Raw genomic sequence first — 25,729 nt, 5'->3', positions numbered from 1 at the left:
CTGTCCTGTTAAATCAGTGAATTCCAGATTCGGTGATACTGTCTTGAAAGGTAAGGTGGGATTTATCAGGGACTAAGGGGGTCCAGCCCCTCGATAGTCCCCTCCCAGGGTCCGGGAAGAATCTACAACCAGCTGATAATTAATCTTTGATGAAAAGAAATGAATCTATGTACACAAAACTCCTTAGTTCATACACTTTATTATTCTGTGATAGTTCTCTCTCTACACAGCTTCTATTCTGCTCTCATGCCTAGCTCCTTTCTTGCCTGATTTCTCTCTATATTTATCTACTGTCCCCTCTAGGTTCTATCTTAATTCCTTCCATCTAGTTCTGTCCTTTCTAGGTTCTCACCTATCTAGTTCTTTCCCCATATCAGCTCCTCTCCCATCTCCTTCTCTCTCATCTGGCTCTTCCTCATCTCCCATTTCATTCCTCTAGTACTCTCTTCTAGCCCTTCAATCTAGTTCTTTCCCATCTCAGTTTGTTCCTCTCAAGTTCTTACCCGTCTAGTTCTTCCATTCTCTTTTCTCTTCTCCATCCTGTGCCCTGGAAGTCCCGGTATAAAAAGGGAGGGTCCAAGCTAAATTGTGTAAAGCTATTACTTAACGTCCACCTCTCCTAGGCGGTGTCTCCTTGTGGAATTTATCGTAAGTCAGGAGACTTGTATGTGGGCTGTTATCATTGTTAGTCCTTGAAAGTTGGGTGCCCACCTGGGCGGTGTTTCCTTGTGAAATTTAAGTCAGGAGACTTTGTACATGGGCTGTTATCATTGTCAGTCCTCGGAAGTTGGGCGCCCACCTGGGTGGTGTTTCCTGTAGTCCTTGAAAGTGGCTAAGTGATATCTGATTCCAGAGACATCTGATTCCAGAGAAAGCCTTTCCCAAGGCTGTTCTCCAAATACCTGGAATGTGTATGTCCAGAGAGTGATCAGTCCACACTGTTAGTCCTTCTTAGGGAAAAGTCAATTGGGAAAACTATGAAGGCACACATGATTTTCCTAACAGAATACAGCTGATATATAACAAGCCAAATAACACCAAAAACTCCTTGGGATTTGGCTTCCTCTGGAGGAATTCCCTGAGTTCTTATGATATATTCCTTCGGGCTGCAGCAGGGAGTTACCCAAGGTGGTCTCCAACTCACTATTTAGCTGAGGATGACCCTGAATTTCTAATCCTCCTGCATCTGCAAGCTGAGTGCTTGGGATTAGTGTTACCACAGCATGTTTATGTGGTGCCAGGGATCAAATTATGGTGTTCTATGCTAGGCAAGCACTGTACCAACTTAACCACATCCCCAGCCTGCTCTACTGATTTGACTGGTAAAATTCACCATATCCATTTAAAAGTAATCTTCAGCATTTATACTCAAAGGACTGTGAACATTGCCACTCTTCTCAGAACATTTTCATCCTTCAGATCTTCAATTCTGTTTGGGGTAGCAGTGCTGAAGATTTCACTTTTCAACTTCCCTTGCAGCTAAATAAACCTTTGCAAATAAGTCCTAGTCAGGAACTCTAAGTAGAAACACTAGGAACTCTCCGGAAATGCCTTAGAGGGACACAGGCATCCCTTTGTCCTTTACTGTTTCCTTTGCTGGCTTTAATGAGAGGTGATTGTGGGCCTCTGGCAACCACTATGGCCTATGAAGTACATTTTGTGAGGCTGAGGCTAGCGGTGCAGTCAGAGGAGAACTTGGGTCCCTAATAATAGATGAATCCAACTCTACAGTGCTTTGGAAAAGAAACCAGCTGTTCAAGTTGTTCATTCTGAGGGGAGGGGAGTTGTATATAGCAGGACCCCAATCCAACCTCATCAGGAAGGCTATCTACTTTTAAAAGTAGTTCCTTCAGAACTCCTTAAGAACCTCCCAAGTATCTGACTCGGTGATCATGAGGGGTTTACCATGGTCTGAATGTCGCTCCGAAATTCAAGCACTGAAAACTTAATCAGCAATGTCACAAGGTTGAAAAGAAGGGTCTTCGGAAGGGTTGGGCACTAGGTGGAGCCCTCACGAATGAAGTAATGCCATCAAGGGACTTGGGATAGCCTGGTCCCTTTTCCCTTTGGCCTCCCACAACTCAGCAATAAGGCCCTCACTGTACCACAGGAGCTGCCACCTTGAACAGGACTTCCGGCCACCCAAACTATAATGGGTTTCCCCGGGAGAAATGAGGTGGGGGAAAGACAGTGACACAGAGGTACCCCGGTTCTTCAATGCAAGTTAGCTTCTCTCATTTCTATTACAAAGAGAAAAGACGGTTGCCACACTAGCTGTTGGTTGTTTTCCATTCCAGCAAGGGAGCAGAGACCATGACAGGGCTAGGAGACAAGAGGGCTTTCTCTGCTATTTCTGCAGCATAGTGAAGGGACAGTGCAGGTAAGAAAGTGGAAGGGAAGAGGCCTCGAACAAATAAGAATGTTAGCAAGTGGAAATATGGTAGATGTCCAGACAATTATCGAAATTACTCCTGGTCCAGGCAGAAAGTGGCTCATGCAGGCATAGAATAGAAGTCAATATATAGGTATGGTTTTAAGTGACAAGGAAAAATGTTTAATAATAAACATTTCTGACAATTCTGAGTTCCAATATATATCAGAAAATAATGAACAACATTTACCCACACTTCTGACAAGTAGAGCTGAGCTGAGTGAAACGTTATATATAGAATCCGAACTCCATGGAGTCATCACCACACTGACCTCCCCAACAGAATTCAGCACACTCCCCACTACAGATAAAGGAAAGTGCCAACAGGCCTGTCCTGAAGGTTACATCAGCACAGACTTAGTCTAGGATTTTCCTTAGTGCAGAATGCTAGGAGGAACTCCTCAGGCATCACTGCAGAGGACATGCCATTCTCTTCACCTGAGCCTCAGCAGGAGCAGTCAGGCCCACCCAGCCCTGAAGATCCACCTTCTATCCAGCAGTGGTTGAGAGGCCCAGCGACTTATAAAGGATGGAGATGTTCTTCCCTTTGTCATACCTCCATATCACTTGATTAAATCCTAAACAAAACCTACACTCTGTACCACAACCAGGACCATCCTCTTTCACACCCCATCGTCTCTTTGTGAAAGAGGAAAGGATTAGATTACATCACAGTACTGTGGGTTTGATGTGACTTCACTCAAGCTCGGTCTGCCCCAAAAGTCATCTATGAGGACAAGAGATGAACCTGCATTAACATCTGCTGTGTTCTCCCGACGCTCTGCATTGGCTGTTTTATCTGTAGTAACTCATTTGGTTTCAACAATCCTTTGTGGCTAACATCTTAGCAGTGTTCTACAGGTGATAAAATTGGGGCACAGTTTATTGAAAGTTGTCCAAGGTTGGATGGCTACCCAGTGGTAGAAGGACTCAACATGTAGTGGCCTGCCTGCAGACTCACTACTCATGGATCAGATAGGGTGGTGCCTACAAGAGAGAGGTTCAGCAGTGCCTGGCACACAGTGAACTCAGCAAATCTCCAACAAAATACATACCTGAAATAATATGGCTTTATAGCTACATCTTGCAATAAAACATACATATACACATAAAACACAAACACACTTTATCTAACAATGTAACTTTTTGTCAGTAGATTTTTATTATCAAAAAAATTGAGGTTCGTATTTTCCCTTGTGCTGAATTACAAAGCACCAGTGAACCCAGGGACTCTTTCAGGATTTATTCTGAAGCTGCATAAGGAAATGCAGTTATCAAGTACTTCTTGATTACTTCAGAACTTGATTACTTGATCACTTCAGAAACAGACTGTGTCAGCAGTATTCCCATTTTGTTTTACAGATGAGGATTTATGAAATTGTAGAACATATCTTTGTTATTTATCTATTCAGATATAAATCACATACCAATAGTCTGGAGGAAACATTGGCCTGTCTCATCATCAAAAGGAATATACTGAGCATCTGCTCTGATGGCAGATTTCTATTGGAAGCAGCTCTTCCAAGGAACTTCTCTGCTTGGGTAACAATCAAGTGTAGTTAAATTACATAAATAATACATATAAGTGTTAAATAAGGTACATTATGACAGATAGATTTCTGGTCCCTAATAAAACTCCATGTATGACTCCCTGTTTACCAAAACCAACAGATCTACCTCAGCATATGCAAACTAAAAATACACATCAAATTAAATATTTTTAAACATTTTTTATAACTTATTTATTTTTATTTTATGTGTGCTTGTGTTTTGCCTGCATGTGTGTCTGTGTGAGAGTGTCAGATCCCCTGGAACTGGAGTTACATATTGTAACTTCAGTTACTGCCATGTGAGTTCTGAGAATCAAACCTGGCCCTCTGGAAGAGCAGCCAGCGCTCTTAACCTCTGAGCCATCTCTCCAGCCCCTCAAATAAAATCTTAACAAAAACACTACAACTAAATTCAAAGTGATTCTCTATATAACTTCTTTTGTCTGTGTGGACAGGGTAAAGAGGATCTCAGTATGGAGTCCTGGCTAGTCTGGAACTTGCTACGTAGAGCAGGCTGACCTCCAAATTGCAGCTATCCTCCTGCCTGGGTTTTCTGAGTACCTTGACTGCAGCCATGTGCCACAACACCCAGCTTTTACCCATGATAGCTGAATAAGACGTTTTAAATTCAGTCAATCACATAAATACTTTACCTACATAATATCTAATTATCTGAATATACCAAATGTTAGTTTCATCAGAGTACAGATTTTCACACTAATGCTTAAATGTTACATATTCAGTCTATAATGCAAATTTTATGCAACTGGTAATATTTTAAGTCTGGCAATCTTCAGTCTAAAAGACAACAAGGAGACACCAGCCTGCCTGTAGATACGTTAACATTCCATAAACCAGTGCTGGAGAGCCTGCCAGAAAACCTTATACCCAGTCTTCAATCTCAGCACTTCAAAAACAATTTGTAAGGTTAAAACTCATTTTTAATATTTTATACTTGACCTTACTATCTTGTGAGACATTTCTGTCTCAAATGTGAATCTGGTACACAATTAGGAGTCAGTTACTTTATGCCTACATTTTGGCAGATTTTAATTTCTAGTTTTTTTCTTAATAGCTAATCTAGTTAGATCATTTGGTTGATAAAGCATTTTATATTATAAAGGGGAAAATAACGTATATATAAACAATAAAAAAAAAACTGATACTACTCTAAGTAAAAAAGAAAATCACATAGAAAAAAAAATATGGAAGAAGCCACCAAGTGTCTAAGAACTGGCCAGATTAGCACTTTTATTTATAGCCTTGTTGAATGACACCTGACATGCTTCCCGGGGGTCACCTGCTGATCCCCGAACTGCCAACCACAAACACGGGCACATATCCTCTAAAGTAGGAAAATTAGCTAATATAGTCCAACTATCGTATTGCTTCACTGTTTGGGTATTTCAATGTATTTTTTTTAAACTTTGTTCAATATTTAAAAAATAATTGTAGCTTTATAAAGTTGGAATGCAGAACTAATCACTAAACCTTTTATGCATACCTGAGTCATGAAATGTTAGACAGCACAGACACGAGAGTAATGAGATTTTATTTCTTACTTTCATCCAAATACCCTTTCTGAAAAACATAAAAGCATGCACACTGATGGCACTCTTATAACGAAAAGCTATTGTAGCCCCTCAGCTGCAATTCAACAGTAATATAAATAAAATCTTAAATTATATTATATGAACGGATTCACAGGTAGGCTGTTAATTTTCAGAAAATAGTTATGTCAAGTCAAAATTAACATGTTGAAGAGATGCTTCTAATTTTTCAAACATTTTGATACAATTTATTTCCAATTACCACATTGACTGCTCTCGAGAAGAGTAAGTACAGTGCTAACGTTCAAAAGATCATATGCAGACCGCTTTGCTCTGTTTAAAAAGAACCAGTTATACCCATGTAATTCTAATGGTGCTGTCTTCTAAAATTCAAATGCACAGCATACACATAATATTTAAAGATCTGTTTTAATTTATGTGTATGTATGTATGTATGCATGTGCATGTGGCTCTTCACAGAGGCCAGAGAATGTGTCTGATTCCAACTGAGCTGGAATTATAGGTTTTTGTGAGCCTCCATGCAGGCGCTGGGAACTGAACCCTCTGCAAGAACGGTAATTGCTCTTAACTGCTGAGCTGCTTCTCCAGCCCTCAGCCATGTCTAAAGTCTCATAACTTGTACTGATTTTGATCTGGTCAAAATAAGCTCTAATAGGACCGCTAAGAAAACATATTTAGCTAAGATGTAAGATTGATCTCCACTTCATTTTTTAAGTAAAAGATGATTACAATTCGGCACAGTAACATGACGAACAAGTTTTTTTTGTTTTTAGGCCACTATATTCTGTGGATGTATGTGTACTGCATATGAATATACATATCCACATGTGAACATGTATATCCATATGTGAATATACATACTCGTATATGGATATGCATATTCATATATGGATATACATATTTATGTTAATATACATATCCATATATGAATACACAAACACAGAAACCAAGTGACAGCACATGACACTTCAAAGACATTTAAAAAGGCCTATTTTCTGGTTTTAGGAAAACAATATAAGAGGCAAATTTTCCCTCAATTAAAAAAAATTTATTGTGATTAAAATGGTGTATTTCAACTCGATCATTGGTATAATAATTTTGTGACAAAAATCTGTATGACGTATGCAGAAATGTTACCTTAAAGGACTAGTAGGCAATCATGCTTAAATCACAACATAAAAATACAGCAAATCAAATTTTAGTAAGCCTCCTTCCATAGGATACACTGTTCTACAACTGAGAACAGTGTGATTTGGTCCTGGAAGGTAGCTCTTGTTCACAGGTGATATGTATCAACAGTGTGGGTCCATGAAAACTAAAGAGAAATGACGTTTACCCAATCCTGACATTTCTTGACATAAACAAATGCAAACCGCTTCTGCAGCAGCCAAGGAGGCTCACCCACAGGAGCCAGGGAAATGCCCTCTGAGCCGGGCAGCACTGCCTGCACCCAGACAATGAACAGCACCACTGCAGGACACCAAGCCAGAGGGCAGGGGCTGGAACAAGCAGCAAGCAACCAGAGTGCACACGCTCAGACCAAATGCAGTGCCAAAGCAGAGGGAGACAGGCAGAAGGCACGTGCTAGGACAGAGTCAGGATGCTGGCCAACCTCCACCACCTAGAGCTCTGTGGATGTCCAGTCTGATATGAACGTAACAGGAACCCTCAGTTTATAAGCACTCACAGCACAGATGCTGGGAGGCACTACCTCAGCAGCTCAGACGCTGGGCTATTTAAAGCTCTGCCAAATGAGACAGTTATAACAGAGCTTCAACTCTATTCTGACACTTTACACATTATTCTCTGTAGAATGGGGGGTATGCAACTTAAGCAATTTTAATAAATATTAGAAATGTTTGTTACTTTGTAAATATAAAGAAAAGTAGCTAAATAGAGCAATATAATAAAAATATACAATAGACAGACCTTTTCTGCCATGAATATTTCTCACCTTTTTCTTTGAACATCTCAACACATAATTACAGTATCTTTCGTTGACTTGCAAAATTTAACAAAAACCCAGCATCACATAGCTTAAAAATATAAAATACTTTAGTGATAAAGAGTTTGAGCTGCCAAGTAATCAAAATGGAAGATAACCAATATAGTGAAATATGCTACAAAGTAATGTTAAAATACAGCCATCTGAATTACAAACAACATCAAATTATATAATCCAAATAATCTTCACAAGTGGATATCAGTTCATGAAGAACATGAAAAATAGCATAAACTCCACTTAACTTTCATGTTTCCAGCAATCCCAGCACCTGAAAAGCCACGTGTGTTTGCCCCAAATCAACGCATGTTGGCTGTGGTCACTAATTCTATTTTATCCAGTGTTCAATCAACAAGGCTTTTAAAAAACTTCTTATTTAATTCAGGAAACAATGTGACGTAATGTGTAGCCATCAGTAAGAGACATGACTAGAGCCCGCTCCTTGCTTATGTTTTAATAACAAACCATAGGCAGCCAAGGAGGGTTCCATACAACCAGGTGCCCACATACAGTTTCCTTCCAGACTCCGTCATGAGCATGACAGCAGTCAGACTACCCAAGACCAACACTGAAGGTAGAGTCTTCTTGACACTTAGTCTGGAATGAACACTTTTCCCAGGAAATTTGTTTCTTCTTTCTGGATCTGGTGAATCATAGAATTCTACGAGCAACCTGTGGCCAGAGAGAAAAACAACAGAATTGGTATTTTCAGTTTTGGACATTTTGGTGTTGAAACAAGCAAACAAAAATCATCTACTGGATACTAATTACTTGCTGAGCAAGTACAGTTCATTAGAAAACCCAGGTAGGAGAAGAGACATCAGAGGCAGCTCAGCAGGGAGCTCACTACTGGTTTACAGTATTGTAGCTTATCCTTACCACACAGGAAGTGAAACACAAAACACTTGGTACAAGCCTTTGATGAAGACTTTGGGAGACACACACACACACACACACATTTGCTTTTATTTTACGTGTATGGGTGTTTTGCTTGTGTGTGTACCATGTGCGTGTGTGTCTAATGCCTCCAAAGGCCAGAGAGGGTGTCAGATCCACTTGAATAGGAGTTACAGACAATTGTGAGCCACCATGTGGGTGCTGGGAACTGAACCCAGGTCCTCTGGCAGAGCTCTTAACTGCTGAGCCACCAACCACTCCAGCCCCATTTGTGTTCCATCTGTAAAAAGCTATAGCAACCTGACTCATATGACTAGTGACTACTTCCACTCCTTCCTCCCATAGCTCTCAGCCCATGAGAAGTAAAGAAAAGGGTTGAGGCTATAGCTCAATAGCAGAGCACTTGCCTATCATGTGTGAGCCCCTAGATCTAATCTCTGAAAATAAGCTTTCAAAGAAGTTAAAAAGAAATTCTTAAAACATACATGGAGTTTTCATCCTGTGACAGTTTGAATAAGAATGTCCCCCACAGGTTCCTATATTTGAATGCTTATTGGATGAGTAGGTGTGGCCCTGTTAGAAGAAACGTGTCACTGGGGGTGGGCTTTGAGGTTTCAAAAGTCCATGCCAGGTTCAGTCTCTATTGCCTGTGGATCAGAATTTAACTCTCAACTACTTCTCCAGCACCATTCCTGTCTGAATGCTCCCATGCTCCCCATGATGATGATAATGGTCTAAACCTCTGAAGCCATAAGGAAGTACCTAATTAAATTCTTTCTCTTTTAAGAGTTGCTTTGGTCATGGTGTCTCCTCGCAGCAACAGAACAGTGACTAAGACACCTCCCCAAAGTTCTTATTCCCATGTAATTATAAAAACAGATAAGACAAATAAAGAGCATAGTTCATTCATTCTCCCCTCTGACTTAAAACATGTAAGATTATAGCTGCAGCACATGCAACAAAGGAAATATTCCTATTGCCTTATGGGCACATTCACAGAGGTAATGATGAGTACATGTTTGTTGTAGAATATTATTTTAAGGTGTTTATTTGTTTATGCGGTGGAACATTTGCTTAATGATGTAAAGATGTGTTGCATTACTTTATGTTGCATTTGTCTGACTCTGAAGTTGTGTTACTGTGCCTGTCTAAAACACCTGATGGTCTAATAAAGTGCTGAACAGCCAATAGTGAGGCAGGAGAAAGGACAGGCAGGGCTGGAGGCAGAGAGAATAGATAGGAAGAGAAATCTAGGAGGAAAAGATTGACATACAAAAGAAAAGAAGAGAAGAGGACTCCAGGGGCCAGCTACTCAGCCATACAGCAAGCCATGGAGTAAGAAGGAAGGCATACAGAGATAGAAAATGGCAAAAGCCCAGAGGGCCTAAAGTAGATGGGATAATTTAAATTAGGAAAAGCTGGCTAGAAACAAGCCAAGCTAAGGCCAGGCATTCATAAGAATGAATAAGCCTCTGTGTGATTTATTTGGGAGCTGGGTGGCGAGCTCCAAAGAGCAAAAGATCCAAAGAATTAAAAAAAAAAAAAAACAGTTACACATGTTAAGTGTCTGTAACACAAACAGGTGGATATTAAACACTGTCCAGTCCTTTTCTGAAAATACATTTTTATATTAAGATACATAAGTCTTCTTAAACTGTTCCATCACCAAAGCGATCTTAAATTGATGGGCTGAAAAATTATGTCAGGTACTAACACTTGACAACTCAATGCATAAATCTAATATGAAGTTTCATTTTCAAACGGCTATACTTGCAGTATTATTTTTACTAACTCAAGAAAGGAGACAATATCATTATGAAAATATCAACTGCCCTTGCTCTTCCCACAGCACACTGGTGTTGTGCTCACCTGTACTTCAAAGTCTCCATGTGCACAGCCTTGCTGTTCTTGTGTAGCTAGCACAGAAGAAAGGCTCTTCCTTTACATCTTATCCCAGAGCAGCCTACTGCCCAGATAACACTACAGTAGGCCACCATGACATGATCTTTACAGTGACTCATAACAGTTTAAAACAAGAGCACGTAAGGACAGAGTAAGATTCAACCCGAGTTCATCAAAAGCATTCTTGAAACAAGACAAACTTTAGCTTCACTTTAGCTGTGCCATTAGCTTTGGATAAAGGCCTCCCAGTTGACCATGTTGAGTTATCACTGTACAGAGACCAAAAGCTGTACTGATGTAGAAATGTTAAAGTTAATTTTTATACAAGGGCAATGCATTAAATGTGTTACATAGGAAGTATGTAAGGCCTTATCTATGCAAGTTCAATTAGTATTTCCTAAGTAATGAAAACACCTCCTTTTCAAATTGGTTACCGTAGTGAAATTTAGTTGAACTGAAGTTTCTGAATGCTGCAACTGTTACCACTTACTTATCTTTTATCTCAAAACGCTCATGAAGCCATTTTTTCATGTGTTCTTGTTCCTCTGGAACTTCATTTTTGTCTATACGATCAAAGTGAATATGAAGTTTGGGATACTGTTTGCAGAGAAACCCTAACAAAGAAGAAAAAGATTTCAGGTCTTACTACTCTAGAATTCATGATTATATAATGTAACTTACAATGAAAACAAAGCGATAAAGACCCAAAAAGCTGGAAAACAAACAAACAAAAAACCCAAACAAACAAAAAAACAAAACCAAAAAACAAAACAACTATAAACTAATGACTTGCAGTATTAAGCTTGGGTTGAAAAATCCATCCATATTAGCCCACAGCACTTGCTAACTCTGTGTCGGCTATCACTGACTAACACTGAACTTGAGAAGCAGCCATCCCTCCTAATGGAAATGTCCTAATGAAACCTATTACTTTGTATACTAACTTAAAAATTAATTTTTAAAATAGTTAAAAGTTAAAATCTTTTATGTTTTAATGCTTTCTCTCTTTTACTTTCAAAGCTGATTCCTTCCTCAAAGTATATGTAAGAAAGCTGGCTGGTTTTGACCATCAAACTGCTTCATGTTCCTACAGCTTAACATGAAGATAAAGATGAGTGCTAGGGAAGTATTTAATACAAAGGGAATGTGTGGAGCCAGGGACCGCAGATTTTTTAAAAAATAAACTTGAAGTCTTCGTCACACTGTGGTGTGCAGACATTTCTTAGAGCACGTCTGCCTTCTGCCCCTTCCTCCGTAGTACTGGGATTATAAGAGAGCTCTTTGCATGTGGCAAATATGTCTCTCTCCTCTCTCCCTCTTTCCCCTCTCTAAAACGAATACTCTGAAAGGGCCAGAATCTTTTACCACTCCTTTATTCACCTGTTCCCATGTTCAAATGTTGACTTTGTGGCTATAGTTACTTCAACTTTTCTCACTCAAAACCCTTTGGTTAAAATATAGCACATGCTTGAAAAGGCACAATTTCTTCTTGTCCAATAATACAAATGTCCTTCCCAAACATGCTATAAAGAAGGTTCAAGACAAAAAAAACATTAAAAGAAGGGGGCGAGCTGGATGTAGGAGCTTGAGTTCCAGGGCAGCTTGGTCTACATAGTTGAGTTCCAGGAGAGCCAGAGCAACACAGTGGGACCCTGTATTGAAAAATAAAACCAAACCAAGCCAAACAAAACAAAAACAACAAAAGAAGAAGGTTCAAGGCTACACTGACCATCACTGTACTCCTTGACACTGCTAGCTGAGCAGCTTGTCCTCATATCTTTGTAGATCTTTCCAGTTTCATATGTGAACCTCTGGCAGAAAGAAGCCAGGTTAAAGACCTCCACAGACTCATCAGACACGTGAAATTTAGAATGATGAGTAAATTTCAAATGATATACATTAGTACCCACCAGTAAGTGAAATAAAGGAAGCCATCTGAGGGGCTATACAATCGTAACACAGGGGTAGCTGAATCAGGAGGATTGCAAATTCGAGGCTAGAGCTAAATAGCAAGACACCATACTTCCCCAGTAAAGCAGTGAGTACACTCACCAATTAAAACAATAAAGAAAGAAAAGAAAAGAGTTTATATCTTACCTGTATCATGTACTACTCAGCCTCCAACACACGGAAATATGGACTTACCAGTCATGGACGGTGAGTTCGAGTATTTTCCTGACCCTTTCTCAGTCCCTTCGTAAACCACTGTGACATCGTAAATTGCATCTAAATGATTCTTCATAGAATCAAAAGCAACGTGAGTTGCCTTTATTCTTGGTGTCAGCACGTGCTTTAATACTGGAAGGCCTAAAAAGCAGGTGGATTCAGTGTGGTCATGATTAGGAATACATTAAGTTCAACATCTAAATTACTTATTTAGCTAAGTAAGTCCTTAGCTACCACAAATAGCCAGGAATTAAAGTTTATGCCCTAACCTCACATCTATGAGCTGGCTATATACTTAGAATGCTCTCCTGCATTACCATCTTTACTTAGGTCAAAAAGCACTGAACATATATTCATTAACCTTCTACATGAATGAGACCTCCTGATGGAAGGTGGTCCTCAGGAAGCTTATGACCCACTGGGACCCTTCTCTTTGGTAACCCTGGTAGGAAAGATACCACAGAAGGGCAACAACATCTTGCTAATCAGATTTTCTTAGGAGAAGAATTCATCATTCCCTCCACTCTCTTCTGCTGCTTCCTCTTTTGACTTGAGTGTGGACTGACAAGTTCACAGGAAACACTAGGTCTTACTATGTAATCTGAACAGTGATTAGGGAGAACTCGATTTGAAATTTCTACTGCCTTTCTCCAGGGAAAGTGGCTACTTAAGGAAGAACAGCTACAGTATGGTGGGACTGTCTACAGAAGAATTTTTAAAATGCTGGGTGGTGTGGGAAAGAAAATGATTCCCACAACCACATGTCTGACTTCAGTCCCCAGGGCAGAAGGAGTATAATTTATTCACAAACTTGTACCAAAGTCTGAAAAGTCAACCAAGCTGGGGAACATTTCTTGTCAGCTAAGTCCTTCTTTGCTACTGGAGACCATCCCGTCTCAGGACTTTGATAAGCATACACTGTCAAACTTGCATGTTACCTTAACCAGATTTTTTTTTTTTTTAGACAGACCCAGGCTGGCCTCAAATTTCTGATGCTCCCACCTTAGATCTAGGCGCTGGGATCACAGGGATGCACTACCATTTCTGGCTCAACCAGTATTTTTATTAGATGATTAGGACTGGAAGCCCCAAAAGGAGGGTTAGATGTGGTATCAACATATGAGGAGAAAAAACTCACAGAAAATTCTTGCCTGTCTGTACCTACTAACACCCAGTCCAATTCAATTGTTCAATTATTCCAACCACACAAACTATGTCTACAACTAAGACAAAGCCTAGCCCTTCTGTGATTACATACAAGGAAACCTCCATCCTAAGTCAGAGAGCATGTCCCCTCTAGTCTTCATGCAGAAAGAATTGTGATCCCAACCAAGTGCTTCTCAGTTCTGAAGCAAGATGTGGTACACACTCTCCTGAAATGTGAAGTCATTAGCTAACTGATCCTTCATAGTGTATTTATCCAATTCCTAGACATAGACTTAAGGGACTTGTACGAAAATGCCATAATGAACCCATATTTTATGGACTAATTTAAAAAACTAATAATTAAGCCAGGCGGTGGTGGTGCATGCCTTTAATCCCAGCACTCGGGAGGCAGAGGCAGATAGATCTCTGTGAGTTCGAGGCCAGCCTGGTCTACAGATCCGAGTTCCAGGACAGCCAGGACAACACAGAGAAACTGTGTTGTTTTTGTTCTCAAAAAACCAAAACCAAAATAAAACAAAACAAAGCAAAACCCTAATATTAAAAAAAGAGAAAATTGTCTAAAAAAAATAGACAAAAATAAATACCGCCCCCCATGGACTATCCAGCACCTGCTCTGGTATTTACTCTGCTTTGCTTTTGTCTCCAGATCTCCTCAATTATTCTGTTCTATAAAACACACTTCAGAAATGGGGTCAAATATGGGGTCAAAAGCAGTTATACTTGGCATATCTGGTAAAATAGGGAGCTGAATAGAGACAACCTACCTTCCCTTTACTACTAAACCCTTTGGTCAAGGTTCACCCTCAGAGACACAGTGGTGGCTCAGTGACAGGACACAGGTTAGAGTCATCTGGGAAGAGGGACTGTCAATTAAGACAATGCCTCCAGAAGAGTTTGCCTGTAGGCCATCCTAGAGTGCATTTTTTTTGATTGATGACCAATGTGGGAGGGCCCAGCTCATGGTGGGCAATGCCACATCTAGGATGGTGGTCCTAGGGGCTATAAGAAAGCAAGTTGAGCAAGTCATGAGGAGTAAGCCAACGAGCAGCACTCCTCCATGGTCTCTGCATCAGTGCTTGCCTCCAGGTTCCTGCCTGTTTGAATTTCTGCTGTCTGCCCTCAAAGATGGACTATGATGTAGAACTACAGGCTGAAACAAACCCTTTCCTCCCCAGGTTGCTTTGGGTCATGGTATTTTATCAAAGCAATGGGAATCCTAACTAAGAAAGCAGAGAGTTTATGATATTCTTAATGGCCAGAGAAAGGGGAAAACAAATAGGGTTGCTGATGTTTCAGAATGAGAGGCAGAAACAAATGGGCTCAGTGGGGCTAGTGAGATGGCTGAGATGGCACATGGGTTTGCTCCCTAACGCATGCTTCTTAAACATACAGCTATGGCACATAATGAGCTCTGTCTTCATGGAGTGAGCAAATCCAGTCTTCTTGGTCTTTCTACTGCCTCTTAACATTAGCTTAGCCATCACTAACAGACCTGCCTGCTGTGGCATCTGACATCCACCCTCTGATTATTACACATACAGCTGTATTTCTGTATGATACATATATATTTGTGTATGTTGATTTTTGCTATACACCAGTTTTTATACTGAGTCACTCACAAAAGTGCACTTTCTCTGAATAACCATTTACTTACATTTTAACTCAATTCACAGCATGGGAATATGTGCCACAACAAGCATGTGAATCTAACCTCTACAACACAAATTACTAAGAATCTACTTAACTCTGTAAAAGATCAGACATTCTTTCATTCAGTTCTTAAGAGAAACACATATTCTCATGGACTGGATATAGCTCAGGGGTTATGGAGCTCTTCCAGAGGTCCTGAGTTCAATTTCCAGCAACCACACATCGTGGCTCACAACCATCTACAATGAGATCTGGTGCCCTCTTCTGACATGCAGGCAGAACACTGTATACATAATAAATAAATAAATAAATAAATAAATAAATAAATAAATAATCTTAAAAAGAAAAAAAAGGAAGAAACAGATGTTCTCCAGGAAGAAAGAATCTAAAGAAAACAAAGATCATTTTCCTTAAAAAGTATTTTTCTGAATAGTCAAACTTTGACTCACCTCGTTGAGCAGCAAATGCCTGACTGGCTGAAAGGCGTTTTGTCTGTGTTCTGTTATACCTTGTTCCCTCTGGAAAAATCACAAGATACATCTGTGGGGCACAAATGAACTTGAGTTTGCGTGAGTCCACTGTTGTTAGCACTGACTTAGCAATTCCAACTGTTACTGTTGCGGTAGTGTTTCATAGGGTGAGAAAACATGTACTCATGTATAAACAACCTTTACTTTTAGCAGAGTAACCCAAAATGCAGATTCAATTAAGGCTGACCACAACATGGGCTGTAATAAAACGTAGTTCTACATTTATGGTAAAGCCAATCTTTAAAAATCTAAAACTGTTTTTAAAAGTTTTAGAACATGCTAGTTAGTCACTAATATAAAATCTGGACACAAAACGCTGCCCTGTGATAAATGATCACCCACCTCCAGTTCCCAAAAATAAACTGTGATTTTTAAATATTTTTGCATATATTAAAATTTTATTAGCACATATTAACTCTACATGTTAGTGGAATCTGCTGTATGTCTGCACAAACACACACAGAGCACACTCATCATATCCAACCTTCAATCTTCCACCATTACAGGAGTGTAGCTAGCAATGTCCTTAAGTATCAAGGCTAACTACATCTATCTGAAAACTGCTTATGAATTTAGTATTTGCGTTTCAAAAGGCTCCTACAATATTCCATTTTATAGAGCTCTCCGAGTGTTTTTTACATCATTTACTTTAAGCCACCTCATACTCATACATAAAACTGAGAATGCAGTATCTGCAAACAAAACGAAGTATCAAGATAGATACTAAGTCATCAATTGATATGTTTTTATATTTAATTATCTTAGGAAAGTAAAAATAAAAATGTTAAGGCCATGTAAAAGAAAACTTCTACTTGAGAACTGAGTGATGTAAAAACACTTTTTAATTGGTGGCCAACAGACAAACTCGCCAAGTAAACACAATATTATAGAAAACAATAGGATAGGGATTCATGAGAGGAAACTATGTCCATTTGTCCATGCTCAAATGATCCCCAACAATACTATTTCCCTACACAGCTAGTAGAAGAAGCAATGTTTCTTCTGAGCAATCTGTGGATATAAAACTCCTTCTAAATGAACCTATAGGAGAATATAAATTTATGAAACAAGCTTACAAAGAAATGCAGTGATTCATCTGAAGAGCTAGTATAAAGTACAACAGCATCTCTGCAATTCTCCATTTGCAGCTCCTTTTGTCCCCAAGAGCTGTCTGGCATTGTGAACATCTGACCCCAGCTGTAGCATCATGTTGGGAGCTTGTGGAGCCTCTAAAGTATAGGGCCTAACTGGAGGAAGTCACAGAGAGGCAGGCCTTCAAAATTATAACCCAGTTCCACTCCCTGTCCTACCCAGACGTGAGCAAACTGTATCATGCTCTGGTGGCCTCAGCTATGTCACAGTGCCACTCGGCACGGCAGAACATAGCAACAAAGCACAGGCCAAAATAAAGCCTTCTCTCAAGTTGCTTCTTATTAGAAATTTAACTAGGGCACTAAGCAGAGTGGGTAATACAGAAAATTAGTACAGAGTGTGGTATTCTTGCTATGGTAAACCTGGCATTTGGTTTTAGGCCTTTATAGATGTTTGAGGGTGGAATGTGGAAGATTTTGGGGCTATTATGTAGAGAACCCCTAAAACATTGTAACCAGAGCTTGACTGGACAATCTGATGATAGTTTAGAAAATCAGGATGAGAGAAATGCAAACAGTGGGGCCAAGTTCATGACGTTTCAGAAGAAACAATAAAGATTGGGAATTGTGCCAAGAGACTGTTTTTATTACATTCTAGAAAGAATCTGGCTGCATTTTATCTATTTCCTGATAATATGAGTTAGGCTGAATTAAAAAGCAATGGATTAATATGTTTGGTGAAGGAACTCTCAAGACAATAGTATCCAGGATCTGGCATTATTACTGCTCACCACTCTTGGTCAGATTTACAGTGAGAAAGAACAGAAAGATATGGGGGGAAATATGTGCTTTGGGAATGAAAGGAATGTGAGCAAGTTTAAAGCTGCAGACAAAGGAGGTGTGAAGAAAACAGCTACATTAGAGGTTAATGCTGGTACAGAAAAACTTCATATTCTTCACCAAGACAAAGGATGCCATCAGGGCCAAAGATTGCCATCCAGGGAAGGGTCCAGCTTTCAAAATAGCAAATTCATCTGAGAGGAGAGAGTCTGAACTGAAAAAGCCTCAGCAGGGATTATCTCCTCGAAAACAAAATCACCTAGGAAAGTATATTTTGAAGTTACATTTCAAAGGCCACTGTGGTCCAACGGGTCCAGGCTGTTTCTCCAAAGAGCAGTAGATTTTGGTAGCAGCGTGGAGTTGATGCTGGTCTGTACACATACCAGGCATTAAAAGTGAAATAAAGAAGTAATGGAGGTTTGTACAGAGGCTCCAGAAAGCCAATCAGACAAACATGTAGCAGGGTTGATTCCCTGCATGGAGCTCCTGAGTCAGCTGTTATGTGAAACTATAAAGGAGAAGCCCTAAGTTGTAATGGAGACTCCAAAAGTGAGGATATTGACCCAGGAAAGCTACAGGCACTGAAGAGAGTCAGACTAACAAGAGAATGTGCATTGCTGGTAACACAGCTGGAAAGGTGTGGGTCTACCCAGGCCCAGTAGAACTCCCATGATGCCAAGAACCCAAGTTAGCAGACATGGAACTCCAGGGTTTGGTGTTTACGATGGGTTTCGGTCTTGCTTTGATCTGAACTTTCCTTGTGATCCCAATTCCTTTTTTAAAATAACAATGTTTATTCTGTGCTATTGTATATTGAAGTATGTATCTTGATTTTTTTTTTTTTAATTTTACAGGGGCTTACAAATAACAATCTGCCTTGAGTCTTAGCAGGCTTTGTAGTTTTGAAGTGTTGGAATTATAAGACCATAACACTTGAAGTTGGACCAGAAGCATTTTGCATTATAAGATGGCCATGAACTTACAGGGCTAGGGATGAAATGTGCCTGTTAGGATGTAAAATATCCACCACAGGCTCAGGAATGTGAACATTTGGTTTCCAGGTGGCAGGTGCTGTTTTGGGAACTGTGGAACCTTCAAGACATGGTGCTCCACTGGAATAAGTGGAACTCAGATTTACAGCCAGGTCTCTTGTCCTGTCCTGTCCCCAGACCCAGAGATCTGAGCAAGAAGGCTCTTGCTGCCACGGCTGTTGCCATGCCTTCTCAGTCACAGTACTCCCAAACCACACATCCAAATACCTCCTTCTTCCTTTACCTTACTTCTTGTCAGGTATTTAGTGATACCAATGAGAAAGCAATACAGTGTCCACGCAAATATATTAGGTTTTTGCCCAACCAGAGAAGACTCTTTAAAATCCATTATCATTGCCAAATTTGTTGTTGTTGTTTGTTTGTTTTTAAGACAGAAGTATTTATTTCAGTTTAGGATTCCAGGAGGAAAGGGATCAATCATGGTGGGGAATTGTGGAAGCAGATAGGAGATAAGACATCAGGAAAAGAAGAGTTCATGTCTCAAACTTTGAGCAGGTAGCAGAGTTTGGACTGGGAATTGTGGTAAAATACTGTGTACCCTAATAAACTTGCCTGGGTATCAGGGGACAGAGCCAGCCACTAGATTAGACACAGAGGTCAGGCAGTGGTAGCACACACCTTTAATCCCAGTACTGGGAAGCACACACACCTTTAATTCCAGGAAGTGATGTGTGAGCAGAGAAAGGTATATAAACTCTCTTCAGACTGAGGATTTTGTAGAGATAAGAGCTAGTGGCTGGCTGTTCTGCTTCTCTGATCTTTCAGCTTTCATCCTTATATCTGGCTCTGGGTTTTTATTAAAAGACCATCTAAGATTCGAACAACAGGGAATAGTGTGGGGCTTTTAAATCTTAAAGCCCTTCCCCAGTTATATACTCTCTCTAGCAAAGCCATGCTTCCTAAACTGATGTAATCAGCGTGACTACAAGAGAACCAAGTTTTCAAGTATCTGAGCCTCAAGTGGAGATTGTCTTGCAAAGTATCACATATAATGTTTTTGTTTATGTGATGAGGCCTGGGCATGTGGACCTCTTTTGTTGTTTCTGTATTTGATATGGGTGAAGGAAGCTGGGAAAGCCCACCGTATGTGCAGGAGGTTGAGCCTGAACACTGATATGGCATGGAAGAGATGAACTCAGATGACAAAGGGAACTGGGCTGGTATATAGGATATAGATCTGGTCTAATCCTGAAGGTTAGGGTTACTCTGGACAGGGCTGACAGGACTAGGCTTAGGCACAAAGTCTGACATTCAGGCTAGAACTGTTGATTTAGATGAAAGCATGGAATGAGTGATGTTGTGGATTCATCAGTCTGAATTCAGGTATAAGATTTATGGGTCCTGACAGGCATGGTAGAGCTGATTGGGTTGCATAGAGTGGAGTTGGTGAACAGATTATCTTCCCAGCTAGGTATAAGGGCTAGGAAGGGCTCTTTATAGGTGTGTTAAGAGTTAACAAGGCAAACTGCATTCTCTACTGTAAATGGAAATGGCCCACAGAGGTACTGAGCATGTGTCCCTAAGGCATTGCTGAGGGTGGGTATAACGGCCCTCCCAGCTGAGAGGCAGCTGGTCCTACAGTATATGGGAAGAGTGCTCAGATGAGCGGCATTTGGTGTGTCTTTGGAAAAGGAACTCAAATCTTGATGAATGAATGGCTTTGGGGAGGAGTCCAGGTTACCCAACTAGGAATGAGGCAAACTGAGTCTGTTCATAAGAGTAAATAGGGTAAACACATTATTAGGACTTCCTAGCTTATGATGCTATGCAGAAAGTGACACAGAGCCTGCATGGGTCTACACTAGGTCCTCTGCATATATGTTATGGCTGTTAGCTTGGTGTTTTGGTGGGACTCCTAACAGTGGAAGTGGGGGTGTCTCTGACTCTTTTGTCTGCTCTTGGGACCCTTTTCCTCCTAGTGGGTTGCCTTGCCCAACCTTGATATGGAGGTTTGTGCCTAGTCTTGTTATACTGTGTTCTGTTGATATCCCTGGGAGGCCTGCTCTTTTCGGAAAAGAAACAGAGAAGGAATGAATCTGGGGGGGTGGTGCGTGTGTTCGGGTAACTGGCAGGAGTGGAGGGAGGGGAAACTGTAGTTGGGACGCATAGTATGAGAGAAGAATAAATTAAAAAAGAAGCACACGAAATAAACATTTTTAGGGCAGTTGCCAAGAGTGGGCTAGTTTCAAATCTTATTCCAACAATCTTTTTCTTTTTTTTTTTTTATAGATTTATTTATTTATTATGTATACATTGTTCTGTCTATACATATCCACAGCAGAAGAAGGCACAGATCTCATTACAGATGGTTGTGAGCCACCATGTGGTTGCTGGGAATTGAACTCAGGACCTTTGGAAGAGCAAGCAGTGCTCTTAACCTCTGAGCCATCTCTCCAGCCCCCAACAATCTTTTTCTAAGTTTGTCTGTTATACTATATAAATAAGGCCAACCACTCTATTAATTGAAAAATCACAATTCTTTTTTTTGTACCCCCTCCTGGATTCATAATATTTTTCTTCTCCCTTTATTAAAAATATTCAGCTAGGCAGTGGTAGTGCATGCCTTTAATTCTAGCACTTGGGAGGCAGACACAAGCAGATCTCTGATTTTGAGGCCAGCCTAGTCTACAGAGCAAGTTCCAAGACAGCCAGGGCTATACAAAGAAACCCTGTGTCAAAAAAAAAAAAAAAAAAAAAAAAAAAAAAAAAAAAAAAAAAAAAAAAAAAAAAACAAACCAAATAAATAAATAAAACTTTTTAACATTGGCTACAGGTACTAATTTCTTTGCTGCTGACCCAAAATTGGTATTTATCATGGTGTTGTCATGGACACAAGGCAGGTGGTCACAAAGGAGGAGGAGGTTAAACCTGCAGTGCCCGGCAAGAAAAGAATGAGCAAAGGGCAGCCTTAAGCTTCTGGACTCTCTTCTCAACTGCGACTATATACATGAAATCCCTGCTCAAGAACAGGAGGAGTGAGAACCACAGAGAAAGCCTGGCAAGCTACATCACAGAGACCATGTTCAGGCTGTTGGCTACTACCACATTCACCGCCTTATCTGTTGAACTTTTACCAAAAGAACCAGTTTCCCTCTCTTCTATGATGATCTTCTATGTATTTTTAAAAATATGTATTTAAGGCACAAAATATCATTTTAAAGAGATGCTTCAGCCTCTGATGGAAAAGTGGAAATCTGTTTTACACTAAAAACTATTCAAAATGAAGAGCTATTAACACAATTATTAAATTTCTAAATGTTTAAATTATAGCCTATTATTGATTTGTTTTGTTGTTATTGTTGTTTTTCGAGGCAGGGTTTCTCTGTGTAGTTTTGGTGCTTTTCCTGGAACTCACTTTGTAGACTAGGCTGGCCTCGAACTCGCTTCCCGAGTGCTGGGATTAAAGGTGTGCGCCACCACCACCCATAGCCTATTATTGAAATGATAATTTTCTATTAAAAGCAATCTTTCCCTATGAACTGCATAAATTCATTTACTTTTTCACTGAGTCCCACTCTCTTATTTCAAAGTGAGAGACTGTTAAAGGACTAGAGGAAACTCCAAGCAGCAATTTGCATGCTCTTAAAATTTCCTTCTATTTTAGTTCAAAAAAACTAACTTACTAGTTAGTTTTCAGAGTCAACACATTCATACAGCAATAATCTTAGAACTTTAAATCTTGATTAGTTGTATACTCCATAATATGTTTACAAGAAAACTGTAAACTATAATTCCTTCCTCATCAAGCTTATTATTAACCATGGAAATGTCACATGTACACACATACAGTATGTAAGGAAAGACAGTAAGCTGCATCTATGCCTGTATCTCAGAAACTTGTGACAACATGGTAGTCACGTGACATGACAAGGGACGCTCCCTGGCCCTTACAACGGAGATCACCATAAACTACCCAGGAGGCCAATGTAATCACAAGGGACCTATCACAGGAAAAGCCTTGGTGAAGAATCAGTCCAAGGAAGTGCCATTAAGGGAAGCACAGACCAGTTGCTGCTGGTTTTGGATATGTCCTGAAATCATCAGACAGGCAACAGTTAAAAGCTGGAAAGTCAAGAATGTTATTCTTTCTAGTCTCCAAAAGGAACTATAACGTTTTAGATCAGGAGTTTTGAACTTGTAACATCCATGTATTTTCCAAAATTAGTGATAATAAACCACAGAACCAAGCTCAAAAAGGCTCATCTAGGTTTAAAACAAAAACAAACAAACCTATACTACTTTGCTTAAGACAGAGGCAAAGACCAGCTGATGAAAGCAGCCAGAGAAAACAGGCTGCAACACACACAGAAGTCTCCACACACAGCACTCTGATGACCATTTTACTAGAAGACACAAAGAAAGGGCAGACTGTGAATACAAGGCCAACCTCTGTTTATTTGCTTCCTAGATACAACCCCACAGCAGAAGACACAAGAAACTCTAAAGTAATTGTCTCTGGCTGGGTTGGCTGGTAAGTTGGAGGAAAGAAGGGGCACACACAAGTCCATGCCTTCATATTTTACAATTTCAGAAAAGTACAATTCTGTCTTCTGAAGATGTTTAAAAACAAACAAACAAACAAAACTTCTATTAAATTTCACACCATTTCAAACCAAGGCATCCCCTTTTCTGTGTTATGGTTGCTCTCTGGGTGTGCTGTAAACGGAGAAAGGGCCACTGTTCACCATTATATCCTATTACCATCACCTCCACATTAGGTGCAACTTCCTACCTTAGAAAGTCCTGGAAGGTACTCAGAAGTAAACACTGATCATACCAGCCAATAAGCAGCTCTAGCTGCTGCCTGGTAAGTGGAAGGCATGATGTTAGAAGAAGGTGAGAGGAAAAAGAAAAGAACTCTGCAAGTTCTTACCACAGTCATTAAGGTCAACTACAGACAGGGAACCACAGGGAAAAGGCATTTGGAAAAAAGCAATTAGCATTCTTGAAATAGAAGATTGAAATTATTTTCCCCCCTTTATGGGGAAAAGTTCTGTAAAATACTCACTCTAAATGATTTTTCATCAGGAGACTTTGCTTTGCTTTTTGTAAACCTTAACTTATACAATAAAAATCCACATTTACACAAACAGAAAACAGTTGTTCTTCTAAAACTAAATCTAAAATGAAGACTAGTTCTTCAGTGCTCAAATGTAAAGTTGCCAATGACCCTCCATTCTCTGTAGACTAAAAGACACACGCTTGCTCTTCCTGAGTCAATACTGATAATCCCCCCGCCCCCAAACCCTTATAATCATCAGTAACAATCTTTCCTGATAGCCAAAAGGACAGTTTATCTCAGCAAAACTCTGAATTAGTTATTCCTTATGGGGTAATATGTTTTCAAAATGACTCAGATTTTAATTTCTTAAGTTGCACACTGAGTTGAGGAATGGAAACAGGCACTCTTACTGGTGTTCCTGCGTCCACGTAGCTCTGAAGCTTGTTTCTCATTTCTTTTTCATTAAATTTGGCACTTCGTTTTACATAAATTCCTCCATGCTGGTACATAAAAAAGAAAAAGAGAAAGAGCAATTACTCTTTAAATAACTAATCATCTTCGTCATCAAAAAGGCAGCTTTACTCCCAATGAGTAAAGTATAAAACTACATTTCAGAACTACAGTTAATATTTAAATATTACCATCTATACAATTTATAACTGAAAATTCTATTTCTACAGAACCCAAGAAAAACTGCATGCTGCACTGTACTAAAAAATACACAAACATTTAATTTTGCTAGCAGTTAAAATATTCTTCCTTTCTTTAAAAGATTTAGTTCAAAAACTTCTTGTGATGGATCTTAACTCATTGATTTCTACTGACTCATTGATGACTATCATCAACAAAGTAATTAAAAGTATCCAGGATGAGAGATGGCTCAGCGGCTAAGAGCACTTTTTGCTCTTTCAGAGGACCAGGGTTCAGTTCTCAGCACCACATGGTCACAACCATCTCTAACCCAGTTGCAGGGGATTCAGTGTCTTTTTCTGACCTCCATGAGCACCAGGAACACATATACACAAGACACTCAATCACATAAAATAAAGCCAATTAAAAATAATAAATAAAAGCGGCCACTGGCTGAGAAGGAAGGGCCTAAAAAAATTTTTTTTAAGTCTATCTACATTTACAACCTTTAGGGATTTAAAATATATACTAAGTACTAGAAATACATATACTAAAGACACTCAATCACACAAAATAAATTAAAAACAATAAGTAAATGAAGGAAGGAAGAGAGGGAGGAAAGAAGAAAAAAAAATAAAGCTGGCTACTGGCCAGGAGGGAAGGGCATAAAAAATAATTTAAAAAAAGTCTACATTTACTACCTTTAGGAAATTAAAATATATACTTAGCTACAGAGATTTATGTGACATCATTACAGACTGAATTTTGTTCCCCTCAAATCTTATATTGAAGCCCCAACTTCCACAGTGACTATATATGGAGATAAAGTCTGTAAGAAAATAATTACAGTTAAGTGAAATATACTAGCTAGGGCCCTGCTAGTGGAACACACACCAAGAATGCATATATGTGGAAGAAAGGCCAGCTCAGAATACAGGGAGAAGGCAGTCTGTAAGCCAAAAACGTGGCCTTGAGAAAAAGCAGTACCACCTATCCATAGTCTGATCTTGAGATTTTCAGCCTTCAAAACTGTGAGAAATACATTCCTTCACATTGAACACTTCATACACTGAGCTCAGTACCTGGTTTTATCTCCTACAGATTACTAACTATTTTTGAAGCAATTTTTTTTGACTTTTTAAAAATAATTTATTGCCTGGTGGCAGTGGTGCATGTCTTTAATCCCAGTACTTGGGAGGCAGAGCCAGGCGGATCTCTGTGAGTTAGAGGCCAGCCTGGTCTACAGAG

The 25,729-nt window shown here is 39.7% G+C and overlaps 1 protein-coding gene across 1 annotated transcript in view; it reads right to left on the bottom strand.

Annotated features, from left to right (window-relative positions):
* Nucleotides 1-6,578: 6,578 nt before the first annotated feature.
* Nucleotides 6,579-25,729, bottom strand: part of Agpat5 (1-acylglycerol-3-phosphate O-acyltransferase 5) — a 48,412-nt gene continuing 29,261 nt past the window's right edge. Inside the window, exons 4-8 of the mRNA XM_028882065.2 lie at nt 24,262-24,351; nt 15,786-15,876; nt 12,499-12,660; nt 10,844-10,967; nt 6,579-8,226 (exon numbers count right to left, since the gene is read on the bottom strand). Of these exons, the coding sequence (XP_028737898.1) occupies nt 8,001-8,226; nt 10,844-10,967; nt 12,499-12,660; nt 15,786-15,876; nt 24,262-24,351 (693 nt within the window). The 3' untranslated portion in view covers nt 6,579-8,000. The remainder of the gene's footprint in view (nt 8,227-10,843; nt 10,968-12,498; nt 12,661-15,785; nt 15,877-24,261; nt 24,352-25,729) is intronic.

Source organism: Peromyscus leucopus, chromosome 17 (genome assembly GCF_004664715.2).
Source record: "Peromyscus leucopus breed LL Stock chromosome 17, UCI_PerLeu_2.1, whole genome shotgun sequence".
Taxonomy (NCBI): domain Eukaryota; kingdom Metazoa; phylum Chordata; class Mammalia; order Rodentia; family Cricetidae; genus Peromyscus; species Peromyscus leucopus.
This window is presented reverse-complemented; position numbering and strand designations above follow the sequence as displayed.